The sequence below is a fragment of the Psammomys obesus genome, unplaced genomic scaffold, assembly GCF_907164565.1.
Source record: "Psammomys obesus unplaced genomic scaffold, mPsaObe1.curated_primary_1811, whole genome shotgun sequence".
In the NCBI taxonomy this organism is placed as follows: Eukaryota; Metazoa; Chordata; class Mammalia; order Rodentia; family Muridae; genus Psammomys; species Psammomys obesus.
Window position 1 is genome coordinate 11,838,536 of NW_026596134.1, and position 23,477 is coordinate 11,862,012.

The 23,477-nt window shown below is 46.4% G+C and overlaps 2 protein-coding genes across 4 annotated transcripts in view; one reads left to right on the top strand and one right to left on the bottom strand.

Annotated features, from left to right (window-relative positions):
- Positions 1-7,768: 7,768 nt before the first annotated feature.
- On the bottom strand, positions 7,769-16,490 carry LOC129666086 (uncharacterized). The gene is made up of 4 exons (XM_055593108.1): positions 16,266-16,490; positions 8,687-9,220; positions 8,112-8,241; positions 7,769-7,883 (listed from the first exon to the last, which is right to left on the bottom strand). The coding sequence occupies exons 1-4, from the start codon at positions 16,488-16,490 to the stop codon at positions 7,801-7,803; spliced, it is 972 nt and encodes a 323-aa protein (XP_055449083.1). The 3' UTR covers positions 7,769-7,800.
- Foxn3 (forkhead box N3) overlaps positions 9,022-23,477 on the top strand; it is a 350,908-nt gene continuing 336,452 nt past the window's right edge. For 2 of the 3 annotated variants that reach the window (XM_055592711.1, XM_055592713.1), the window contains exon 1: positions 9,022-9,182. The gene's annotated coding sequence lies outside the window, so the exon portion shown is untranslated. The remainder of the gene's footprint in view (positions 9,183-23,477) is intronic. The other variant, XM_055592714.1, reaches the window with a different exon arrangement.

The window sequence follows — 23,477 nt, forward strand, 5'->3', positions numbered from 1 at the left end:
GTATAATTGAAAGGATTAGTGATATCTTCACCTCTTTGTTTTGTAAAAAAAAAAAAAAAAAAAAAAATTCCATTTCCGAGTTTAACTTGCTGGGAAAATATGAAAAACCTGTATTCCAGGTTTTTTTTTTCTTTTCTTTTCTTCTTCTTGAAGGTTCGTGTTTTCTCAATCTTTGAAGGAATCTTTGAAGGAAGAGCGCTTTGCTCTTTGAAACAAGATAATCCGTCCGTTTCACACTGAAAGTTTCTCATTGTGAAGTTCAGTGTCAATGGTTGAATTATAAGGGCTTGCCACAATGGGATGGATCTCTACATGACAGAGAGAGGAGGCTGAATACAGCTGAACTGAATCCTGAGTTGTTTCTTCTCTATGAAAACACGGAGCTATCAGCAGTTCCTCTGTAGCTACAGAGGTCTCTCCTTTTTCTTCAGGGTGGTTGTCATTGTTGTTTCTTTCTTCGGCCAAATAACCCCTGTGCGGCTTCTTTAGTGCCATAGAGACAACCACAAATATCTATACAGAGAGCATGCCCTCTTTATCCATGCAGGAAGGGATGAACTTTTTGCTCTTGTCTCTGATTGATTCATCAGTGGTCAAGGTGAATTAGTTAAAGCTCATTTTGCGGTCATTTTGCAGACAGGCCCATGCTGTCTGTGTGTTCGAAGGAGCAGGGGATGTGCGTGGACCCAGTGATACCTCTGGAATAACATTAGCTTGCTGGGGTGCAAATGGTATCCAACATGGAGCTGACGGGACAAGACTTCTGCACTTGACGAGACAGGTCCTGCTGTGGGCACCAACAGTGCTCCCATCCAACTGCTGTCACACTTCAGGTTGCTCATTTGAGCATTATATTAGTGCCTTTTCTTGTAACTTCTACCCAATACCTGATGAAGCGTCCTAAGGAAGGAAAGGGTTGGATACACTCCGCAATGGCAGAGTTGGTACCACAGCCAATCCAGCTCCTGTCCCTGACAGTGGAAGGCTGCTTGCGCATGAGAGGACCAGGGAGGAGAGAAGGAGGGATGCTAGCTCTCTGCTGGTTTTCCCTCTTCCCCTTTTCATTCAGGCCGAAATGACAGCCCATGAGACGGTGCCACATTTAGGGGAGGCTTCCCCCGTCCGTCAACCCTCTCTGGAAATGCACTCATGGGTCTTTACTGATACCCTAGGTCTCTCTTCACACTTTATAACCCAAAAGCTGAGAACTGATGGGTTTCTTACCCAATCAAATTGATAATCCAAATGAACCACCCAAGCTAATCATGTAGTTACATGATTATAATCCTAGCATTTGGGGGTGGAAGAGGGAGGGTCACAAGCTCAATTGGTCACAATTGGCCAATAGGGACTTTGAAGCCAGCCTGGGCTACATGAAATGGTCAGAAATAACCACCACATGTACTGTCCCACCCTTTTCACATCACTAGCTCCGGAGGGGGGGGCTGGGTTCTGCATTTCTCCCCAGTATGGAGAGGCGAGAAGATAGTCTGTGGTGTTTCAGCTTTTAGCAGGAAGTCAATTTGCCTCCTGATATTGGGGATTCCCCAAGCACAGGAAGGGGGCATATCCTGGGTACCCCAACAGTGACAGATATCACACTGGAGGAGAGGGACTATGTTGTCACCTTCTGGAGAAGCCAAAGTACCAACCTTTGGTCATGAATGCCCTGCTGACATGCCATCGGGTATCTCCAGGGATTTGGGCCGATTGGCGAGCCGAGCAACTTTTAACTCAGTGTTCACTTTCCTGAGCTCCACCGTGGCATGGCCGTATTATATCCACACCCTGATGTGACTGTGGATGGGGTTCTTTATGACCTGAGCAGCCATCAGATGCAGAGCTCTTTCTGACCCCCACACGACGTCCTAATTTGCATGCTCTAAAAAAAATGAGGAAACAATGCATTTAAATTCTGTGGTCTCCACAAGGCCAGAGAAAAGGCACCTTCAGCGTTTTACCCTGAGTGTTGTGAACTCTGCACTCAGAACGGAAAGCAGTATAATCTACAGCACTATTTGGCAAGACTGGCTCTTCCTAGTTGCTTCTCCACATGAGGGAAAGGCTTGGAATGGTGTAGCTAGCAAACCACCCATTTTCTGTGGAGTAAGGAGAACACCAGGGGCCTGAATAGTAAGGTTATCAAATATCTTACATACAAACAGCTACCTTAAAGGACTGCCACGCAAGCAATGGTTTTCTCCGAATGCTAATGTTTGCTATTTTAACATACAATATGGCACTTTGCAGACACAGGAAACTCAATGAATTTTCCTTGGTGGCGAGAACAGCTGGAGCTAACATAAATTGTCTCTTATTTTGGTAACAAAAGGCTCGGCATTTATTATTTTTCTTGGAAGCCATAGAGGTATTTTAAAATAGTACACTAAAAATGTGGGGATCATTACCAATTTTGATGCGCTCACAATAAGATTATTATTATCCACCAAAACACAGTCCCTGCATTCCACTCACCCAGCCTTCCTGTAATGTTAGTGGCTCAAATGGCCATAAATTAACCGAAACTAAGGATTAAAGGTTGGCACAAAATGTTAAATTTAAACTGCAGACCTCATTTAGATCTCCTGACATTTTTATCTCAGTGAGAGACACCAACATCAGTTTCAACTACAGGGTCTAACGCTTTGGTAGCAAAACTACATGAACTCAGACTGACTGGGATTAGACACAAGGTGGCTCAGGAAGGCCGCTCTATCTAGCATTTCCTGTGCCAAATGCAGGGTCAGTGCTTAGCATGTTATGCTCTGATTTCATCCCTCCCAGAAATCAAGGGGTTCGATGGGTTGGATGATTATTCTGAGCCAGTAATAAATACCGGGTCTTCTGTGGCATGTAGAAGGGGGTTTCAACTCTGCAGGGAACCCAGAAGCTCCCACCTTCCACCTGGGTGAGGGCGGGGCCGGGTGAGGGCGGGGCTGGCCTGCTCTCCAGCCAGAGCATGGAGGAGCCCATTGCAAACATCCCCACCGGCTTTGGCTTTCCTTTCTTGAGTGTTTTAAGGCTTAATTAATGTGTGTAAAGTGATCTGAAACCTGGGAATGAAAAGAGCCAGGGACCCGCAGAGTGCCGATGATTACCTGAGGCCAGACAGCTGTAAAAAGGGAGCCGGAGGGGGGCCGGGAGAGGCTGGAAGAGGGCTCTGCTTCGCAGCCAGCTGGCTGGCCCCACGCCAAGTTGGACTGTTTTTGGCAGAGTTCGGCTCCATGCCTTCCTCTCAAGGCTGACAAGGCAGCTCTACTCAAGAGAAATAATTCTTTAGGGCCCTGAACCAGAGCTGAAGAACCAGTGTGCCGGTACAAACTATGGCCATTTTCCTGAGTCAACCCCACAGTGGAGGAGGTAAGACTTCACTTATCCACCCCTCCTGTCAAAGCAAGAGAACTGCAAATTCCTACATCCGGGGACTATGAAGAGATGCACATAGAAGCTTCAAAGAGATGAATGAGTCGCAGCTTTCCTCTTGACAGGAGGCACAGAGGCAGTCCCATCACTCGTAGGAGGCAGTGAATCTCTTTAAAATGGTGGGTGGAAATAATGAGGTCCAGGGCCCACGCTGTTGCCCTGTCTCCTAAGTGTGCTAGCGAAAGGGTGACGCTATCGGTTTCACGGGGGTGTCGAAGCTTGTGACTCCTCAGGGTGATGTCAATCGGCACCTTATTGCAACTCAAAGCTTGCACTGTAACCAGATTCCTACCAATATCTACAAAGTGTGAGGGCATCCAGGCAAGGGCCCCTGAAATGCCTGTGTACATAAATGGTGGCTATATATACAGAGGAACCCAAACTGTTTATGAGGATGGAGCTAGCAAAAAAAAAAAAAAAAAAAAAAAAAAAAAAAAAAAAAAAAAGGGTTGTTTGGGTAATTTGAAGTTTAAATTGGGTCTCCGTCATGTTTCAGTGTCCTGCTTGGGCTGATAGCTGGGTTGCTATCCACTTCCAGAACCCACGATCTGAGGATGTGTCTGCTGACAGCACCCTACAGTTTGGTCAAGAGCATAGGAGGAGACTTTCTTTCCAGGGGGCTCTGATAGCCTCCCAGTGGGACTCACTCCAAGACGAGGTCTGTGGGCATACCATAAAATGTCCCTTCTCTCAACACAAGGAAGGCCCCTGAGCAGTTTAAGTGGCCACGAGACACTGTCACGCCTGTACCACCACAGTAACTCAGGCTGTCTCAGGCTGTTCTCCTCTGTACACCTCAGCCCTGACCAGCTCCTTCTGTCTGGTGCCTGTGGTGGGGACAAGATCACCTGTCGCTCATGAGCCACCAAAGGTCCTCTAAGGACAACAATAATGATTTTTTTTTTCATATCCACATGTAAAACCAGTATCATGGTAATCTCCAATAAGTTACCCCACCTTCTGTCCTGTAAATGGCAACAGATCTAAACCATCCCCAGCAGGGTCCCAGAATGAACCCAGTGTCCTTTGCCTTTGCAACATTGTGACATGGATTTCAATGTCAGCTGTCCTGAGCTACAGAGGACAGCTGTGGCTTCATACCACTCAGACCTGGTTCTGGGTGTATTTGTGAGGGTGCTTTTGGATGACATTAACCTGGAATTGTTAGAAGGAGTAAAGATGTTAACCCTTCGTAACGTGGGTGTACCTCATTTAACCAGCCAAGGCCTGACTAGAACAGGCAGGCCTTCTCCTGAGAAAGGCCCATGCCTCTCAGTCTGGGTCCCTTGAGCCTCTGGACTTGCCCAGAAATAGCAACTCTTCTGGGTCTTGAGCCTGCTAATGGTCACACTAGAACTATACCGTTGGCTCTGCTGGGTCTGCAGCTCATTGCTGCAAGGCTTAGGATACAGCAGCCACCCTGGCTGCGTAGCCACATACTGTCTTGTCTTAAGATGGAGCCTCACCATGCAGATGTGGCTGTCCTTGAATTCACAGAGATCCACCTGCCTCTGCCTCTCAGGTGCTAGGATTAAAGGTGTATCACCACATCCATCTGGCATAGCTAAATTCTTACAAAAACCTTCCCTCCCTCTCTCTTTCCCACTTGCTCCCACTCCTTCCATTCTATAGGTTCAGTTCCTCTGGAGAACCCTGAACTAATACAAATACTTTCTTGTTTCTTCGCTTTAGTCATTCATTTAACTTTTATTTTTCTTTCTGAGACAGGGTCTCTGGCTAGGTAGCCTAGAGTGACCTGGGATTTCTGATCTTCCAGCCTCCACTTCCTGAGTGCTAGGCTCACAAATGTGTGCTTCCAAGCTCATTACATGTGATGCTGGGAACCTAATTTGGGGTTTCCTGCATGCTAGGCAAGTGTTCTACCTACTGCTACATTCCCCACCCTTCATTCATTCACTTAAGAAATATCGAGCACTTACTATGTATCAGACACTTTTGTTTTGTTTTTGTTTCAACACAGGGTCTCAGGCTGTAGCCCAGTCTGGCCTCAAACTCTCAGCAATCCAGCTGCCTTGATCTTCCATGTGCTGGGATTAAAGGCATTATCCACCATCACCAGTTGAAGACACTTTTGTGTTCTTGACAAATCTCAGTGAGAGAAGAAAAAAAAGCAAAGATTCCTGGCACTATGGAACTTCTATGTCTGAGTGTGGAAGAGACTGCGGATTATAAAATTCATAGCCCAAAAGTGTTAGAAAGTCGTCAGAGAGAGAGAGAGGGAAAAACGGTGGGATCAGGGGAAGCAAGAGGCACTGAGGAAGGGACACCAGTCAGGGGCTTACAGGACATAAAGGGGTTGGTTGCGTGGGAACCACAGTCACCCTCAAAGCTCAGGGGACCTGGGCTCAGGATTTACTGCAGTTCCTCATGTGAGGATTCAGTGACGTGCAACCTATCAAATGACGCCATCAGGCAGAGGGAGGGGATGACTTTCTCTGGTCTTTCTCTTCTTGCCATTCTTCATTTTCCCTTGTCTCCTTTCTTGGCTATATCTAGCCAGCAGCCAACTGACCCAGGATTCTTTGACACCCAGACTGGCAAAGGCAGCTTCAGCAACTGGGACGAGAATACATTTGAGAATGGCTCCAAAGATAAAGGTTCCCAGGCAGGAGCATAGGGCACCGAAGACAGAATTTCACTGCAGTGCTGTGTCCCCTACAGTTGTTTGCTTTAAGGACATTTGTACTAGTTAGTTTTTCGCCAACTTGACACAAACTAGAGTCACCTGGGAAGAGGGACCCTTCGTTGAAGAATTGCCTCCATTAGCCTGGTCCGTGGGTATATCTGTAGGCATTTTTTTTTCATGTGATTGATGTGGGAGGGCCCATAGTGCCCATTGTGGGCAATACCATCCCTGAACAGGTAGGTCTAGCTGTATATATAAAGTAGCTGAGCAATCAGGGGAAAAGCAAACCAATAAATAGTATTCCTCTGTGGCCTCGGCTTCAGCTCCTGCCTCCAGGTTCCTGCCTGACTTCTCTCCGTGATGGACTATCAACTGGGACTTGTAAGATGAAATAAACTCTTTCTTTGCAAACTGCGTTTGGCCAGTGTTTTATCACGGCCACAGAGAGGCGAACTAGGACAACAGCCTTTTCATTGCCACTGCCTAGAGTAATACCTTGCTTAATGCTTGATCCAGTCCTAACTGGAGGAATGAGTGCATTCGAGAATGAATGAACACTCGACAGTTTCACATCACTGACACCTCTTCTAGTATGCTCCAGCCTTGAGCTGGCTTAGTAACGGGGCTGCTTGGGGCATATCACCATGTCCTTTTGGTTACTCGGAGCCTAGTGTTCACACTGTTTTGAGGCTACGTGGATGGGATGGTTATAAAGTCATCATTGTTTTCGCAGAGACCAGATAAATGCATCAGGTGAATTTTACCCAAATGCTTCCCAGCAGTTCCCCAGGAAGGTGCATGTACCTCCCTGACTAGCCCCCTTCCTCACTTCTGGAAGTTTCTGTCTGTTGGGTTCAATGTCACTCAGGCCTTCAGCCTGGCTAGCAACAGGTTGGGACAAATCACGAGAAGTGACATTTCGTTTTGGCAGAGAGGAGGAGGAAGTGGAAGGCCGCAAACAGACCTGGCTGCTGACTTTCCCACGGGTGCAGGAGGGTTGAGAGGTGATGCCAGCAAGGCCCATCAGGCGCCAGGTGCAGCCAGGTCTGCCCGGGACACGTTCCTGGTCTCAATAATGGCTCACCTTATATTTAAGACCATTGACTTCGGGGCTAACGGAGTCCTTCAGGAGGGCACACTAGGAAGAGATCAGTTTCCTCTGCAGAAACATGCCCCTGTGTGTAAAGTTCTGTCCCTGACAGAAAACAAACAAGCAAAAAGGACAAAAAACGGTGCACATAGCTGTGGCTCTGCTCAGCCTGGAGCTGAAAGCCCCAGGAGAGAAATCTGAACAGCCCAGGTCCTGCCAGCAACATTTCTCAACAGGGGATTTTTTTTTTCTCAAGCAGCTTCTTGTGGCTGTGCTGTAGGCTGGGACTCCGCTACAGGTGGGAAACCTACCTGCATTCCCACAGTGCTTACAGAGAAGTAGAGAAGGGGGGGTAGATGGTATGCTGCTTTGAAGACCAGGGCTTGCTGCAAGTGTGGGAGAACAGAGGCTGGGATTCCAGCTGTCCTGCTCACCAGCCCGGTGGCACTGGACCAGTCCTGGGGGGGGGGGGGGGGGGAAGGACCTCCATGGTCTCCTTTGAAAGCTGGGAATTATGTTTGTTTTTCTCTTGGAGGCGCGGTAAAGATCACTGCAGAAGTATTCTGAAGATGGACGGAAAGTGCCCTGTTATAAACACTAGGCCTGAGAAGAGGTAGCGGTGATGTTTAATTAATAATATTTAAAAATCTTCCGTTACATTTAGGTAGCCATCACTGGAAAGGCGAGGGCAAACAGACACTTTTCGAAGGGACGTTTTCTGTTCTGAAAATAGAAGTCAGAAGCCACGGTTTTGATTTTCCTTTCGGTTGCTGTTAGCAGTCTGACTGAATGAAGCATGACCTTCTAACTTGGTGGTATCGGCAGACTGAAGGAACACGTTCAGTTGCCAAGCCTTTCAAACAGTTTCCCCCAGCTAAAGCACTATTCTCTCTTGGATGTCGGGCTGATGGAACTGTCTTCTTAAAGAAACACTTGCCGGATTTAAGTTACCTTTCCAGGTGGGCCGCAGTAAACCCAAAAGTTGCAGAGAGCCAGGAGGAGGGTAGATGTGGGGAGTTGGGGCGGGGCCGGGGCGGGGAACCCTGGTGTGGCGAACTCCCAGCAAGGTAGCAGCTTCCCCCTGTGGAGAAAGGAACCTAGAATGTTTTCATCCTCCTGATGGCACATGAGTTGATATGTGACTCAATCGAATATCATAATTTACTTTTGGTTTATGGGATTTGTGAATTTTCGCATTTGTTTTAATTTGTAATTAAGTTTTCTCTGCGAGGCACACCATATGCCATCATTAATTCTCTCTAGTTGATTTCTTAGGAGATACATGAGTGCATATTTTGATGTAATTTTGGAGGTCTTTTGAAAATCAGATGACTACGTGGTGAGCCATATGGGGCTTTGTTATTTAAAAACACAAATTATAAAGCCAGAGAAAGAAAAATGCAAAAAAACAAAAACTGTTAACGGGGGGGGGGGGGGGGGGAGATTGGGGAAAACTGGTTTCAAACTGTCCACTTTTCTCCCCCTGATGCTCTTGAAATCTCTGAGGATCCCGCGATGTCTCTTACCTTCTGGGAGCGCACTCTATACCACAGGTGCACGGAGCAAACCTCCGGGCCACGCTCGTGCTCTCCGCCCGGGCTGCAGATCCCAGCATCTGTCTTCTGGGAGTCCGGCGGGAGCCGGCGTCCGTCTCCGCGTACCCAGGCGTCGGCACTGAGCTTCCCCTTTCTCCGCACCCACGGCGGCTCGGCTTTCCCGCCCGTGCTTTCCCGGGGCTCCCCCCCCACCGCTCCCCGGCCGCCCCGCCGTACGTGCAGGCTGCAGAGCGGGCCGCGGCCCCGGCGGCGAGCGCTAGGACCCAGCAGGACTCCGGGCCCGGGTGGGAGCCGAGCCGCCGACCCCGGGCGGGCGCCGGGCGCTGGAGCCGGGTGTTCCGGCCGCGGTCGGTGCAGCTCGGCGGGGAGACGGCGCGACCCGGCGGCGGGGGCCCCCGCGAGTCCAGCGCCGCCGCAGCCCCCCAATGCGGCCGCGAGAAGCAGCGGGGGGGGCAGGCGATCGAAGGTAACGGGAACTGCGGCTCCGGGCCGCCCGGCCAGCCCCTGCCCGGGTTAGCATTGTCACCCTGAGCCTCGCTCTGCCAGCTCTGCCCACCCGGGGGGCACCCTCGGCTGGATCGTAAGGTGTCCGCCCCCATCGGTGCGCCTAGTTTCGGATTGATTTATAGCGTGCAGCCCAGAATGGGAAGGATCCAGGGATGGCGAGTTGCTTATTTTCATTAGTTTTTGTCTCAAAAGTAAGTTCATTAAAAAAAAAAAAAAAAAAAAACAGCCAGCAAGAAAGAAAGAAAGAAAAGTTTTTTTTTTTTTAAAACCTGGAATTTATAGATAACTGGTTTTGCAATTTTATTTTTTTTTAAATCGTAGACAATGGGTATTTATATAAAAAAAATTACCGAATAATTGATGTGATTCTGTTAATGACTGAGGAGGGAGGCGGCTCCGGAGGGGTCTCCAGGCATGACTTGTATTTTCAGGGAACTAGCGTGCTGAATGTGGAGTTTGGCCGGGGCAGAGTTACAGCCTCGCCGTCCGGGCTGTTTTGCTATCAATTATAAACGGAGTGCCTATGGGCAGTTCAGACCTCTCTCTCAAATACCGGAGCTGCGTACCCCGGCGTGACATGGGCAAGCCAGAGTGCCCGTTCAAGGGAGCCGGAGTGTTTCTGGTTTTGGAGGAAAACGTTGCCTTGAGGAGAAAAACCCAGATTCCTAGAGACTATTTTTCATGCTTTGTTTATAGTCTGGGGATGACATTTGGGGAAGGGGAGCGCGGTCTTTCTTGGGAGCTTTTAATCGTGGGGGTTATTAATTTATTTAATTTATTAGTTTCAATTGGTTGGGCTCCGGGAGCCTTCCGTCACCAGGTTGTGCTAGCGTCGGGACACATGATTGCGAAGACGAAACTGCCAGCTCGGGAAGGACTGGACCCGGCTGGAGGAGGCTCCCCGTGGCGCTGTCGTAGGCTGGGTGCTACTGGCTCATTGAGGGAAAACAGGGAACGGCTTTCCCAGCTGAGGAAGACATCAGTGTTTCCCTTTTGTTCCCTGTTTTTTCATTGATCGCCAGCTCTCCCTTAGCCAGGGGGAGCAGCTCTGAGGGCGCAGAGCCCTGAAGACTGCATGAATGTCTGGAGCCCGCTCTAACTCTCACACTGATTGGTCAGTTAGATGGGGACTTATGAAAACAGTCACCCGAAACCATCTTTTAAAACCTTGCTGTATTTTCAGATCTGCCTTCTTGTGCACGGGTTTCTGCGTGGTTGCCTTTTTTGATCTGGGTGCATCTGGCTCGCCCTGGGTGTCTTTATCTTTAATTTTTTGTTGTTGTTTCTATCCAGATAAAGTAGGCCATTTTGGTGACAAATTTCTTTGCAGATGTCAGCTTCTAGCTTGCATTGATAGATGTGGGGCTTCACAATACCGTCTCGATGATTTCTGTTCCTAAGTTGTAGAATGCAAAGTTGCTCAACTCGGAATTAATTTTTCCTAATTTTTTTTTTTCCATCTGAGCATTTAAATAGCAACACCAGCAGATGGGTGCTTAACAGTATCATTACTTTGATAATTTAAGTGCCATGTGAATTAGCATGTTTCTTGAGCTAAATCTAAGTCTTTAGACAGTGAAAGGGAGAACAGGCAATGAGGAGCAAGCAATCACCATCAGCTTGCACACTATTGCAAGAAACCCAGGCGTCTGCTTTGAGCAGAATAAATTCACATCCAGGAAAGGGGATGTTCTTTGCGGCAGAAGACCGAATTAGTGCGCGTGATGAAACGGGATCACTGTAAGACAGCGTGACGCTTGTGGACATCTTCATTTGAGCCTTAAAGTGCCTCATTAAAGAAGCTGGATCCCAGAAGTTGTTAACCGTATAAACACTTTTCTGATTGGTTTAAAAATTTAGACACAGGAAGTAGATGGTATCTAGTAACCCAGGAATGAAGACATGGTTGTCATAGAAACTGAGACATGTAACCCAACCCCACCCCTCACCCCCCCCATGCAAACACTACCATGACCACCTAAAACCTGCATGTCGTCACAGATGCTTGGAGAATATGCTGGCTTCTTTGAGCTTTCCCACAACGTCTGTTGAAACCTGAGACCATGCCTGTCAAATCAAGGTCATTTTACAACTACCAAAAATGCAGTCTTCTGGATTTCATAACTATTTTATTATTATTATTATTATTATTATTGAAAATAGTTCAGGGAAAAGCCTGAAAGCCAGGGTGAGCATTCATGCTTACTTAGCATTTTTTGTAGCCTCTGAGTTGTGCAAGGGGAAGGCTGAAAAAAAAAATGCGTTTGAGCCTTTACTTGTGGGATTGTGTCTCTGCTATTAGGGGTGTGTGTGTGTGTGTGTGTGTGTGTGTGTGTGTGTGTGTGTGTGTGTTAGAACAAAAGTCTTTTTAGAGACTCAGAGACCAGAATGCGGCCCGTGGAGGAAGGGCCATTGCGGGCGGGTTCCAGGTCGAGCTGAGGCATTTGATCATGAAGGCCTGTGTGGTATTTTGGACGGGTGCTCTCGGGCTGCCCTGGGCAGAGACGCTCTGACTGTCTGGTGCTTCGGGGAGCAATGGGCAGGGTGTTCTTGGGAGCTGAGCGGGGAAAGGAAACACTCCTAAGTTGAATGAGGACTGTTTCCAGACTGCCCGGCTGGTTTAGAAACCTTTCCCCTGCTGTGGATGGAAAAGGGTGCTTTTCATTTTGAGGCTGTTTCAGGCATCCGAAAGCTGCCAGCAGCTATATCAGCCATATGTTACTCATGGTGAATGACATACATGTTACTCAAGGACAGAAGCCTAACCACCTTCCCCGGTGCCCCCTCTCAATGCTTTTTGCTAAATGGGAAATAACCAAGCATACACCTTCCCTAAATTTTGGCTTTGAAGCTCTTTAGTAAAACTTGTCGATATAAGAATCAACACGTTTTCTAGGCTTTGGCCCATCTTGTCAATGGCAATCTTTAAATTGTAAGTTTTTTTTTTTAACAGATTTATTTTTGCTATTAATTATGTGTAGGTGTATGTGTCTGTGTGTGGGTCTGGGCATATTACCAGAAGTCCTTGGAGCTTGAGTTACAGACTCTTGTGAGCCACCTCATGTGGGTGCTAGGATCCGAACTCAGGTCCTTTGAAAGAGACTTCTTAACTACTGAACCATCTCTCCTGGACGCCCTGTCCCTTTTTGTTTTGTTTTGTTTTTTGTTTTTTCAAGACAGTTTGTTCCTCTATGTGGTCCTGGCTCACCTGGAACTCACTCTGTAGACCAGGGTATCCTTGAACTCACAGAGAACTGCCTGCTTCTACCTCCCCCATGCTGGGACTAAAGGCGGGTGTCACCACCTCCTAGCTAGACCCCTAAATTTTGAGTTCTTTATATTTAGAAATAACTTCTCTCTGTATGTGGTGTATTTAGCAGTGCACTTTTTTTTTGATGGTTTTAAAACTCACTTAAATTGCTGTTTGGTCTTTCTAAAAGAACCTCACATCTCCCCTGTTTTCCTCAACTGATTGCCTCAAGGAGGTAGGAGAGATGGAAGCGCTCCTAAATATGTTTTAATGTTTATTTAATATCCTGTATCAATGGTGGAGAAACAGCTTGCAGCCATGGAGTGTCTATCATTTGATTTTGGGTTTATTTCACAATCCCACATTATCAAATATTTAGTGCTCTAGGACTTGATAGCAACTTTAGTTTAATGGCGTAACTGGTCTCTCAGCAAAGGATTTCCTGTTGAGAACTTTCTTATCTGCAAGAACAGCAAACGGCCATTGGCAGGAAACCTGTCAGTTGCTTGTTTTTACAAACCGAAGGAAATGAATGAGACTTGTTGGTTTCTAGAATTCACCTCGATTCTCTGCACCCTGCCCCAAAGTTTGCTCAGAACAGTTCAAAGGTGACCCTGGCGTTGTACGGCGAATTCGCTTCCAATCATTGGCGCTTCTGGTTTTCTTTTTTTTACTTTAGAATTAGGGAATTTAATCCTTACACTGTCGTGAACAGCTTATTTCACCAATGCAAATTAACAAGATGTTCAATAAAGTCCTCAGTCATTCTCAGTTGTCAGAAAGTCACTCACGTAAGCACTGGAGCTGGCGTATTTTTTTTTTTATGGCTGTGCCAACTTTTTAACAATGGTTCCAGAATACCAACCAAATGACAAAGGAGGGAGGAAAAGAGAGGAAGAGAGAGGGGGAGAAAAGGATTGAGAGAGCAAGTGAGAGAGAGGTACTTTCCTCCTTGTTTATGAGGGGAAAATGATTCATAAAGAGCACATTTCAGGTGTATGCCAACCTCACTGGTAGCAGAAAGCCCAAGTTATGTGAAAGGCACATCATAACTGTGAAAGCATTTACTCTTTGAAATAATTATTTAAAAAAAATTTACATTGGATAAGCACGTGTTTAACTGCTTCAATTCATGGATGTTCCAAATTCTGGAAGGGTGGGGGGAAGGGCAAGCCTCTTTATAGGCTATAAGTATATAGACACCCCCCACACACACCAAAGAAATCCACTTATTGGAATGAGCCGCACACGTTTTTGTAGGCATCATTTCTGTTTTATATTTAGCACCAAGTAGAATCTTACGCAAGACCCTGATATCTGAACTGAATCAAAGGAGAGCTAGCTACTCTAGAGGAACCAGGAGCCCAGAGGTCGTAATCCCCCTCGAGGCAGTACCTGGGGCTAGCCCTAGAACTCAGAACTTGGCCAACACAGTTGTAAACCCACTGCTTTTAACATGCACCAAATATTCTCTTAAGAGGACCTAGGGGAACTCTGCCTTCAGGGCCATGTGCCATCTCAGCCGGGACAATTTCAGAGAACCCTTGTTCTTAGAGAGAGGAGGGGGGAAGGTAGCAATTAGTTATGACTTACAACACATCCTGAGAAACCATTGGAAACACAGAGAAAAAGGTCTGATCAGTCATTGTGTGGAAAAGTCCTAGGCCTGATTGTAGTGAGAGAGGGGAAAGTCCATTTTTAGGGGTGTGAAAAGGCCAGGCCTCCTTTGTAAGTTGTAGGAACGACGGATGGTCGTGTCCCAGGTGGTCCCACTGTCAACTTGCTGGTAGGCTTGGGTTCAGTCTCTGTCAGCGTGGTTCTGTCAGGGATGAAGATAGCTCGTATGGTGTCGCTCCTGAAGAGCAGGTCTGCCAAACTTCGTGAATCAGCTTGGAGGACTTGTGTCAGGTAAAACCAACAACAGGCGGATGATATTTGAACATCATCAAATAGACCCAGTTATCTCCACTGTGAGAAGGTTCCGGAGCACAGTGTGGCACTTGCGCTCAGTGCCCCTTGGCATCCCAGATGCAACCGGTATTGAGGACTTTTAGAGGGGCTGCACAAAGTTCTATCTTGGACTCTTATATTTTTTTTTTCTTTATCAGTAGTAGTAGCATTAGTGCGTGTGGTGGAAGTGTGGCTGTGCCCGTGGAGGTCAAAGCCCAAGTTTCCAAAGTTCCTGCTTTATATTGGGTGCCACGTAGGCTCTTCTGCACCCTCCTGTACCCACTGAACCATCTTGCCAGCCCCAACCTTGATTTCCACAAGCACATGAGCTAAGCCTGAGGCGTGGAGGGCTCAGCAGAGACCCAGGCGAGCTGTGGGTAGTTGGCTTGTTCTTCGGAGGGACACAGCCAATCTCTCTGCATTGATCCTTGGAGGCCCGCACAGCTGGGGAATCTAGGGAAAGAAAGGACAGGCAGCTCCTACTCTGAGCTCTGCCATTACTTGCATTGTGCCTGCCATGCTCCTCCTGTCTGCATGGGGCTGGAGATCATGATTAAAATAATCAGTGTTTGAGGAAGCCACAGAGCTTCCAACCATTTTTTAAAGAAAGCATTTCCTCTAAAAGATGAAACTAGTAGAGAGCACAAAATTGTCGGCCGCAGTAGTGGATGGAAATGATTGTGAGTAACTTTCAGTTATTGAATTGCGCTGAATAAAGCTTTTCATGGGTAGGCTGTTTAAGGCCTCCTCCCGGCTGCATTTCAAGGAAGGCAGAGTGTGTATAGGCCTGGAAAACCAGCCAAACCTTCTACAGCCATTCACCGCCGCAGAGCTGTTCTGCTTTGGGGCTGAGCACTGCGTGTATTCATGGGACTTGTTTTTGGTTTTCGATTGTTTTGTTGGTTTGGTTTTGAGGTGGGGTCTCATGGACCTGAGGATTTCCTGGAACTTGCTATGTGGTCAAGGATGGCCTTGAACTCCTGATCTTCCTGTCTGGTTACAGGTGTGCACCCTCAGATCGAACCTGGGTTTTTGTGCATAGTAGGCAAGAACTATCAAATCAACTCCATGCTCAACCCAAGGGCTTGCTTTTTCTATGGAAGGATGCCCGTCAGGTACCAGGGTGCCGGTATGGTTATCCCTGAAGGGCTTTTCCAAGTGCGGCCTAGTGTGTGCCCAGTTCCGAGGCAGAGATCTGGATGAGCAAGTTCTCCTTGGGAGGGGGGTTTTAGCGTGTCATACAAGGTCGACTTTGGAAACCCAGAAACGTTCTGATTTAGCGAACTTAATAGTTGTATAGGTAAGACAGGTGGTGCCGGCACACGCCTTTAACCTCAGCACTTGTGAGGCAGAGGCAGGGGGATCTCTGTGTTTGAGGCCAGCCTGGTCTACAAAGTGAGTCCAGGACAGCCGAGGCCACACAGAGAAGCCCTGTCGCCGAAAACGTAAACATTCAAAGTCGTATGGACTTTAAAATGAGATCAGCTACACTCTGCCGATGAGTTCATAAGTGCCTCTGAGTTAAAACCTTTGCACTGGGCCTTGGGACTATGTTAGCATGTAGAATTATTGAGAAACAGTAACTTGCTCTGGGCAAGACTGGCCATTTGGGTAACAGAAAAATCACGCTTGTTTCATTAGATCCTACTTGCTGCCTTACTCTGAGTCTCAGAATAACCTAGTCATGACGTCAATGACCAAGAACAATGACGATGGTGCTTCAGGTGAAGAAACTAAGGCAGCTGCGTTCCTGGAGCTGAACTCCTGGATGCTCTTAAGAGCCACGGGAGCTCACATCTCCCGTTCCTGAACTCAGAACTGCAGCCTTTCCCACCCACTGACCATGTACACGTGTTCTGCTGGTTTCCTGTCTGGGAGCGGTGGCACCCCACAGTCAAAATGGAGTCTCCCCCCTAGAAAAGTGGGAGTGCAGGTCGGGGAAGCTTCCTGTTCATTCTGGGAGGAAATGGGATTTTGCCTGTTGACTTTCGTGTTCATGTAGAAGACCGTAGTGATGGAGGGGCCCCTTAGGTCCTTGTTGGTGAGGCTTCCATCCTTCATCTTCATCTTTTAGGTTGTCTTCAGCCACCTCCAAGCACATTCACTTACTTGGTTAAAAAAAAAAGATTCTGCCAACAACATGTTTTTTCTGAATTCCCAAGACAGTCCACCCAGCCTAGTTGCTGGGGCATCTCTAACCCTTGAACAGATTTCCTCTCACTATTTGGCTTTGGAAGTAGGAACAGCTCAACAAGCTTGTGCGTGTGAATACAGGAACAGCTCCATAACTGCTTTCTCGTTTGATCGTCCTCTGGCCATCCTGCTACGCTTCAGATGCTTGTGGCCGAATGGTTAGAAGCAGCAGAGGGAGAGACACGGCCACCATTGCTCCAGGCTCCCAGGCTGTCGTGAAGGGGTCCACAGGGAACCCGAACTCGGTGGTGGGAGTGTACTCCTGCCTCAGAGGTGTACGTTGGCGTATTTCGCGTGTATGAAACCGCTTTAAGGGATTGGCTGGGGAAAGTGCTGAAGACAAGTGGGTAAACGGAGGGCAACGGCTCACCCATGAATTCAGAGAACGCTAATTAGACACTTCCTGCATACCACCGACTGCCCAGTCCCTTGCAGACAGTGTACCACCTGCCCCTGGAACTCACAGCAGCCTTTCGAGTGGAACCCTCAGAGTGTGGCTCTCCGGAAGTTTGGATGCTGATGCCATCTTCGCAAGGACAAGTTGGGGCTTTTATATTTTACCTGGAAGCTGACCCCAGGAAGGGACAGGAAGGCAGCCAACAGGAAGTGAGCTGTCCCTCCCTAGAGCACTGGGCATGCTGAGACGGTGGGAACTGTAACTGCCGGAGCAGGTTCAGGACCACTCTCAGGGGACTCACATTCTATAGTTGTGCGTGCGTGCGTGCGTGCGTGCGTGCGTGTGTGTGTATGTATGTGCTCATGGAGAGCAGAGGTCGGAATCAGGTCCTCAGTTCTTTTCCCATTTATTTCTTTTTTTAAGACAAGGTCTCTCGCCAAACTCAGAGCTCTTGCTTTGGGCTAGACTGTCTGGCCAGCAGGCCCCAGGGGTCCTCCTGTCTCTGCCTCCCAGTGCTCACATTACAGATGTACCCAGCTTTTTATGTGGGTGGATCAAAATCAGGCCCTCATGTTTTGCACAGCAAGCACTTTACTGCCTGAGCCGTCTCCCTATCCCTGATAGGTGTCTTTTCATCCAGCTTGCGAGCTTGCAGATGAATGAATGAATGTCCCCCAGAGAGTGAGATTGTAATTTGGAAGAATGGGACAAAGGAAGGAGTTCGGAGCAGTTCGGGGCCGTTTGGGTAGAGATCTCCAGGAAGAATGGGCCTGTTCTCTTTTCTGTTGCATCCCGTTCCTTTCTGCTTTCTTTCCGTCAAAACTGTGCTCCTCATTTTCCAGGTTAGGAAAGTTGGACTCCATCTCCACCCCAAGCATCTGATTCATCTCCCCCCAGGCTTCTGGTGGTGTCTTTCAAGTCATCTTCACCTAAATGGGTTCTGCCGGTGCCTCACTCCGTGAATCCCACGTGTGACCTCAGGGAGCTCTGTCCCGCTAGCTTTTCCCTTTATTTGCTTTTGAAGCCTTCTACCCCCTAAACCACTCATCAGATCTGAGTTTTGACGCTAGACCTCCTTTTCCCACTTATTTCCGCCGATCCAGCTGTGTGCATCCGGGGAATTATTTCCCCTTAGACCCCAGTCTTGGCTGCTGTTTCCTTAAGTAACATGGGAATCCTAAAAGGATTATTGAAGAGACTAAATCCTAGAGTCCTTGAAAAGGACTTGTCACAGAGCCTGGCACGCGGCCAAAATTACTGGGCTGTTTTTATTGTTGTTTTGCTAATATTGCTACTGTCTCCCTCGTCCACTGAGAACCTGCCCAGGCGCCCCAATGCCCACCTCGTCAGACCCGAGCTCCGCCAGACTTTTAACCCCTTCTCTAATCTGTCCTTACCTCTTAATACTCAGGGAAGTGTTCAACTTAGTTTATTCAGCTTGTTCCCACACTTGTTGTGGCCTCTCTCGTCCCACTGCCATTGTGCTGTCGTGCCCTGGCCACAACTTTTTTCGTTGTCCATGATGTAGCGGTCATTTCAATCCACTTAAAACCTCCACTGTTCAGATATAGCTGCTCCCCTTTCTCGCCTGGGGAAACTTCCTCCCAGCACACACCCGAGTTCCTCCCTTTGGTTGTGCCCAATTATCTGTTGTATCTACAGATAATTCCAACAGTGTTCCCCGTCTCCCTCTGAGATCAATGCTTACTCTGCAGTACCCTCTCTCGCCTACCCCCAGCCCCATGTTTTGGCCTGTGATGGTCTCTGTGATTGGTCTCTCAATGGCAGAGGCATCTCAGGGTCCTGGGGCTGAGTGACCTTGGTTCTCAGCCTAGAGTCCACCCGGAACTTTTCTGTGTGATGTGAGGAATACAGGTTTATTTTTCATGCGGCATACATGCACACGTGTCAGTTATAACATCCAATAGAATAGATATCTAAATCTTGTATCTGCATACCTCATAAATACATGTAAACGTGTATCTTCTTACATCTGTACCCACCGTTAACATCTGTGTCTAGGTGAGCTGTATCCCAGCTCTGCAGCTGCATTTCTTTCTGTGTTTTGGTTTGTGGATCGTCGTGTTATATACTTTAAATTGAATTGTACATGTAAGAAAGGGCACTGATCTCTAGTCTGGTTTTTTAAAGTTTTGTTTGTTTGTGCGTTGGCGGTTTGACTGTGTGTCTGTCTGTGTGCGGGTGTCGGATCCCCTGAAACTGGGGTTACATAGAGTTGTGAGCTGCCATGTGGGTCTTGAGAATTGAACTCAGGTCGCTAGAGGAGCAGCCAGATCTTTTAACCTCTGAGCCATCTCTCCAGCCTTGTGTTTTGTTTTGTTTTAAGTTAACATACCCACATAACAACATCCAGACCAACAAGTTGAACATTATTTTACATTGAAGAAGTCCCTTTGTGCCTTAAGCCACTCCCCCTGCAAGATGATCACTTCCCTAATTTTGAGCACCATTGGCCAATTTTGTCTATATGTGAATTTCATATAAAAATAATCAGGTCAATGAGGTGGCTTAGCCGGTATCCTAGTTAGGGTTTTACTGCTGTGAAGAGACACCATGACCATGGCAACTCTTATAAAGGAAACATTTAATTGGAGCTGGCTCACAGTCCAGTTTAGTCCATTATCATCCCGGTGGGATGCACGGTGCAGGCAGACATGGAGCTGGAGAAGTTGCTGAGAGGTCTGCACCCAGATCAGGAAGCAGCAGGAAGAGAGACACTGGGCCTGGCTTGAGCTTCTGAAACCTCAAAGCCCAACCTTAGGTGACACACTTCCTCTAGCATGGCCAGGCCTACCAATAATGTCACTTCCTATGACCCTGTGAGGGCCGTTTTCATTCAAACTGCCACAGCGGGTAAAGGTGCTTGCCATGAAACCTGAAAGCCCGAGTTCGGTTCCTAGGACCCACAGGGTGGAATGAGAGAATCAACAAGTTGTCTGCACACACGCCCATGCGTACAAACACTCACAAAATTAATGAATAAAGTGTAATATAACGCTTAAAAACATACCATGTATTCTCTCTTGTGTTTGTTCTTCCTACTGATCATTTGTTTCTGAGCATTCCCATGGGACTGTTGTTACACATAGCGATACTGTGCGCTTTTATTGCTGTATAATGTTTATGGTTTTAGAAATAGTGCAGGCATGAACTTTTAAACATGATTTTTACTGAGCATGTGCTACATTTAGGCCTATGAGCCACAAGCTGTGTCCAAGGTTATGAATATAGTTAAAAAAAAAACCAAAATGGATTAATACAGCATGCAGAAATAATTTAAATTTCTTAATTCCATCATGTATTGTAAATTCTTTTGGAATGTTTATAGGTAATCAATCATATCATATGCAAATAACATCCGTGTTCCTTGCCAGTCCTTGTGGCTGTGGCTTCTTTTCCTGGCTGTGCTGTCGAGATCCCACCGCAGCGTAGTGAGATGAAAAGTCTCTGTAGGTCCAGTGCTGTGTTGGTGGCCAACCCCAAATGGACTCACTGTCGTAACCAGAAGTATTGATGGGGTGTGTTATAGACTGCTTTGTCCAGTGCAGAAGTTTTTTTTTTTAATATTCTATTTATTTCCTAAATCTTGGATAGATGTCAAATTATTTTTCTGTATTCACTGTTATTTATATATGTTTTCCCTTTAATGTGATGAATTTCCTTAGTTGATTTGTAAAACATATTAAATTAACCTTACTTTCCTGGAGTAATAGCGCTTGTTTAAATCTTCTGTGTAAGTTGTACATTTAATGATGATTCTTAGGGTCTTATGTCTCTGTTCAGGAGTGTAGTTCAGCTCTATAAAACTAAACTCTTTTCTTTTTTTAAAACATTATTTTATGTTAATTAGTGTTTGCCCGCATGTGAGTCTGTGTACCATGTGTATACCCTGTGCTTTCAGAGGTCAGAAGAAGGTGTTGGGTCCTCTAGAGCTGGGGTTATGTGTTATTGTGAGCTGCCATGTGGATGCTCCTAACTACTGAGCCATCTCTCCAGGCCTTAGCTCTCTTTTCTTACCAAGTTTTGGCGTCACTGTTGTTTGTTTGTTCTAAATCCCCTAGGATGAGGTAGAGTCCTTTTTTCTGTTGCTGGGATTCATTTGTGTAAGATTAAAGCATTGCATCCCTCAGAGTGTCACTGGAGGACGTAAAGTGACGTGGCTCCGTTTTCTCCGTGTCAAGGCTTCTCTGCCACACTCTTTCTTTTGGGTCCCGTTTTAGCCACGTGACTGTTGAGACCTCTCAGTTAGCATACAGAATAGTGTATTTCGCCTTGACACCCTGTGTGTGTGTGTGTGTGCCGAGTTCATCCGCATCCCCTCACCCCTAACCCTAACCCATTCTTTCTCTCCGCTTTCATATTTCTTATATTCTTAAATCTCAGTCTTCCTTGTGGGAGAAGACACGTGACTGTCTTTCTGAGTCTGGTGTTCTTCGCTACACACCGCTACACACGATGGTCCCTTTAGTTTGGTTCATTTTCCTGCAAAGAATGTGATTTTACTCTGAGGAGCTGCAGGAAGCTCCCTCGTGTTCTTGCACCACATTTTCTTCTGAGAATTATTTCCTCTTAGCGTGGACGTTTGAGGGTATAATGATTGTGTCTAATGTCTGACAGTGCTTTAAATCTTTATGAGATCACAATTTATTTTCATTCCTAAAATATCACTTATGTGTTTGCTTGCTTTTTCTTGATCAGTATCACCAGAAATTTGTTACTGTTATGAGTCATTCCAGCAACCCATTAGCATCTTGCATCTTCTTCATGGTATCTCTGTTTAGTTTTTACCTGTGTCTTTATTCTTTCTAATTTTGGAGTTTATCATTTTATTATTTGCACAACTTCCAGGGGTTGCAGTTAGTGCATTAATTTTGGATTTTTTTAATATAAAAACCCAACATATCAATTAGATTCTAAGAACTAAATTAGCTTTCGAAGTTTTAGCATGTTTAGCTGTAAAAAATTTCTGGGTTTATTATTATATATTTTTGTTCAATAAGCTACCAAAATGTTTTTGTTTTGTTTTGTTTGCTTATGGGAGTCCTTCCTTCCTTCCTTCCTTCCTTCCTTCCTTCCTTCCTTCCTTCCTCCCTCCCTCCCTCCCTCCCTCCCTCCCTCCCTCCTTCCTTCCTTCCTTCCTTCCTTCCTTCCTTCCTTCCTTCCTTCCTTCCTTTCTCTTTCTTTGAGACTGGGTCATTTTCAGTAGCCAGGATGCTCTTGAATTCACTACAATCCTCCTGCTTCAGCTCCTCTAGGGCTGGGATTACAGTCATGAGTCACCATGCTCAGCAGGTATTTATTGATCGTGTGTGTGTGTGTGTGTGTGTTGATGCCAGGGTTTACATGTGGAGGTCAGAGGACCACATTCAAGAGTTGGTTGTGTCCTTGCAGGTAGTTTTTAAAGTTATATTTTAAAGACAGGATTTATTTTCATTTTTATTATTTTTAATTATGTGGATATGTGTGCTTGCATGTGGGTATGTGTATGTGTGTGAAGTGCACATAGAGCCAGAGGTGTGGTATCTGATCCCCTGGAGTTGGAGTTACAGATGGTTTTGGGTCACCCGACATGGGTGCTGGAAACGGAACTCAGATTTTCTGAGAGCAGCAAGTGCTCTGAACTGCGGATCCATCTGTCTGCCCCCTTGAGTTACCGGTTTGTTATTGATTTTAACAACTGGATTTTGGTTGAAGATGTATCCTGTTATTTTCTAGCATCGGCTGCAGCTGAGAAATTATCATTAAGTCTAACTAGTTTCCATTTGTGTTGGACATACTTCAAGAGTACTTTTCTAATTTTGAATATATTTCTATATGATAAAACTGCACAACCTTGAATAAGGAACCTTCATGTGGAGGTTTTATTGTTTTTACTTATTTTTATTTGAGACAGGGTCTCACAAGGCTCACAGTGGCCTTGAACTTGTTACATAAGCTAAAGCTGACCTCTAACCTCCTGCTTCCATTTGCCAGCGCTGGGATGGTAGGCATATGGCTCTATGACCAGCTGCACACTCCTTTTTAACACACATTTCCACTTAGGATTTCTTGACTTGTGAATTGATTCCCCCCCCCCCCCCACCACCACCATTGGTTCTGGAAGATTCTCAGAATACTGTCCTTATGCTGTATTCTTTCTAAATTGAATACATTAAACTTCTCTGTTTTCACTCATTCTTTATGCTGAGATGTTGAATATTTCTCCAGCCTTTTTCATTCTCTTTAATCTTGGTGTTTATTATTTTATTATTTTTCTAACTTACTAAGATTTCAGTTTAGTTCATTAATTTTGAAGTTATTTCTAATATGAAAGTGTGGTCCACCAGTTAGATTCTAAGTACAATCTATAATTTATTCTGTCTTATCTAATCTTGCCTACAGATATTGAACGTTGTTTAACTGAACACTTATTTTCTACTTAGTGTCTGATCGCTTTAAGGTTT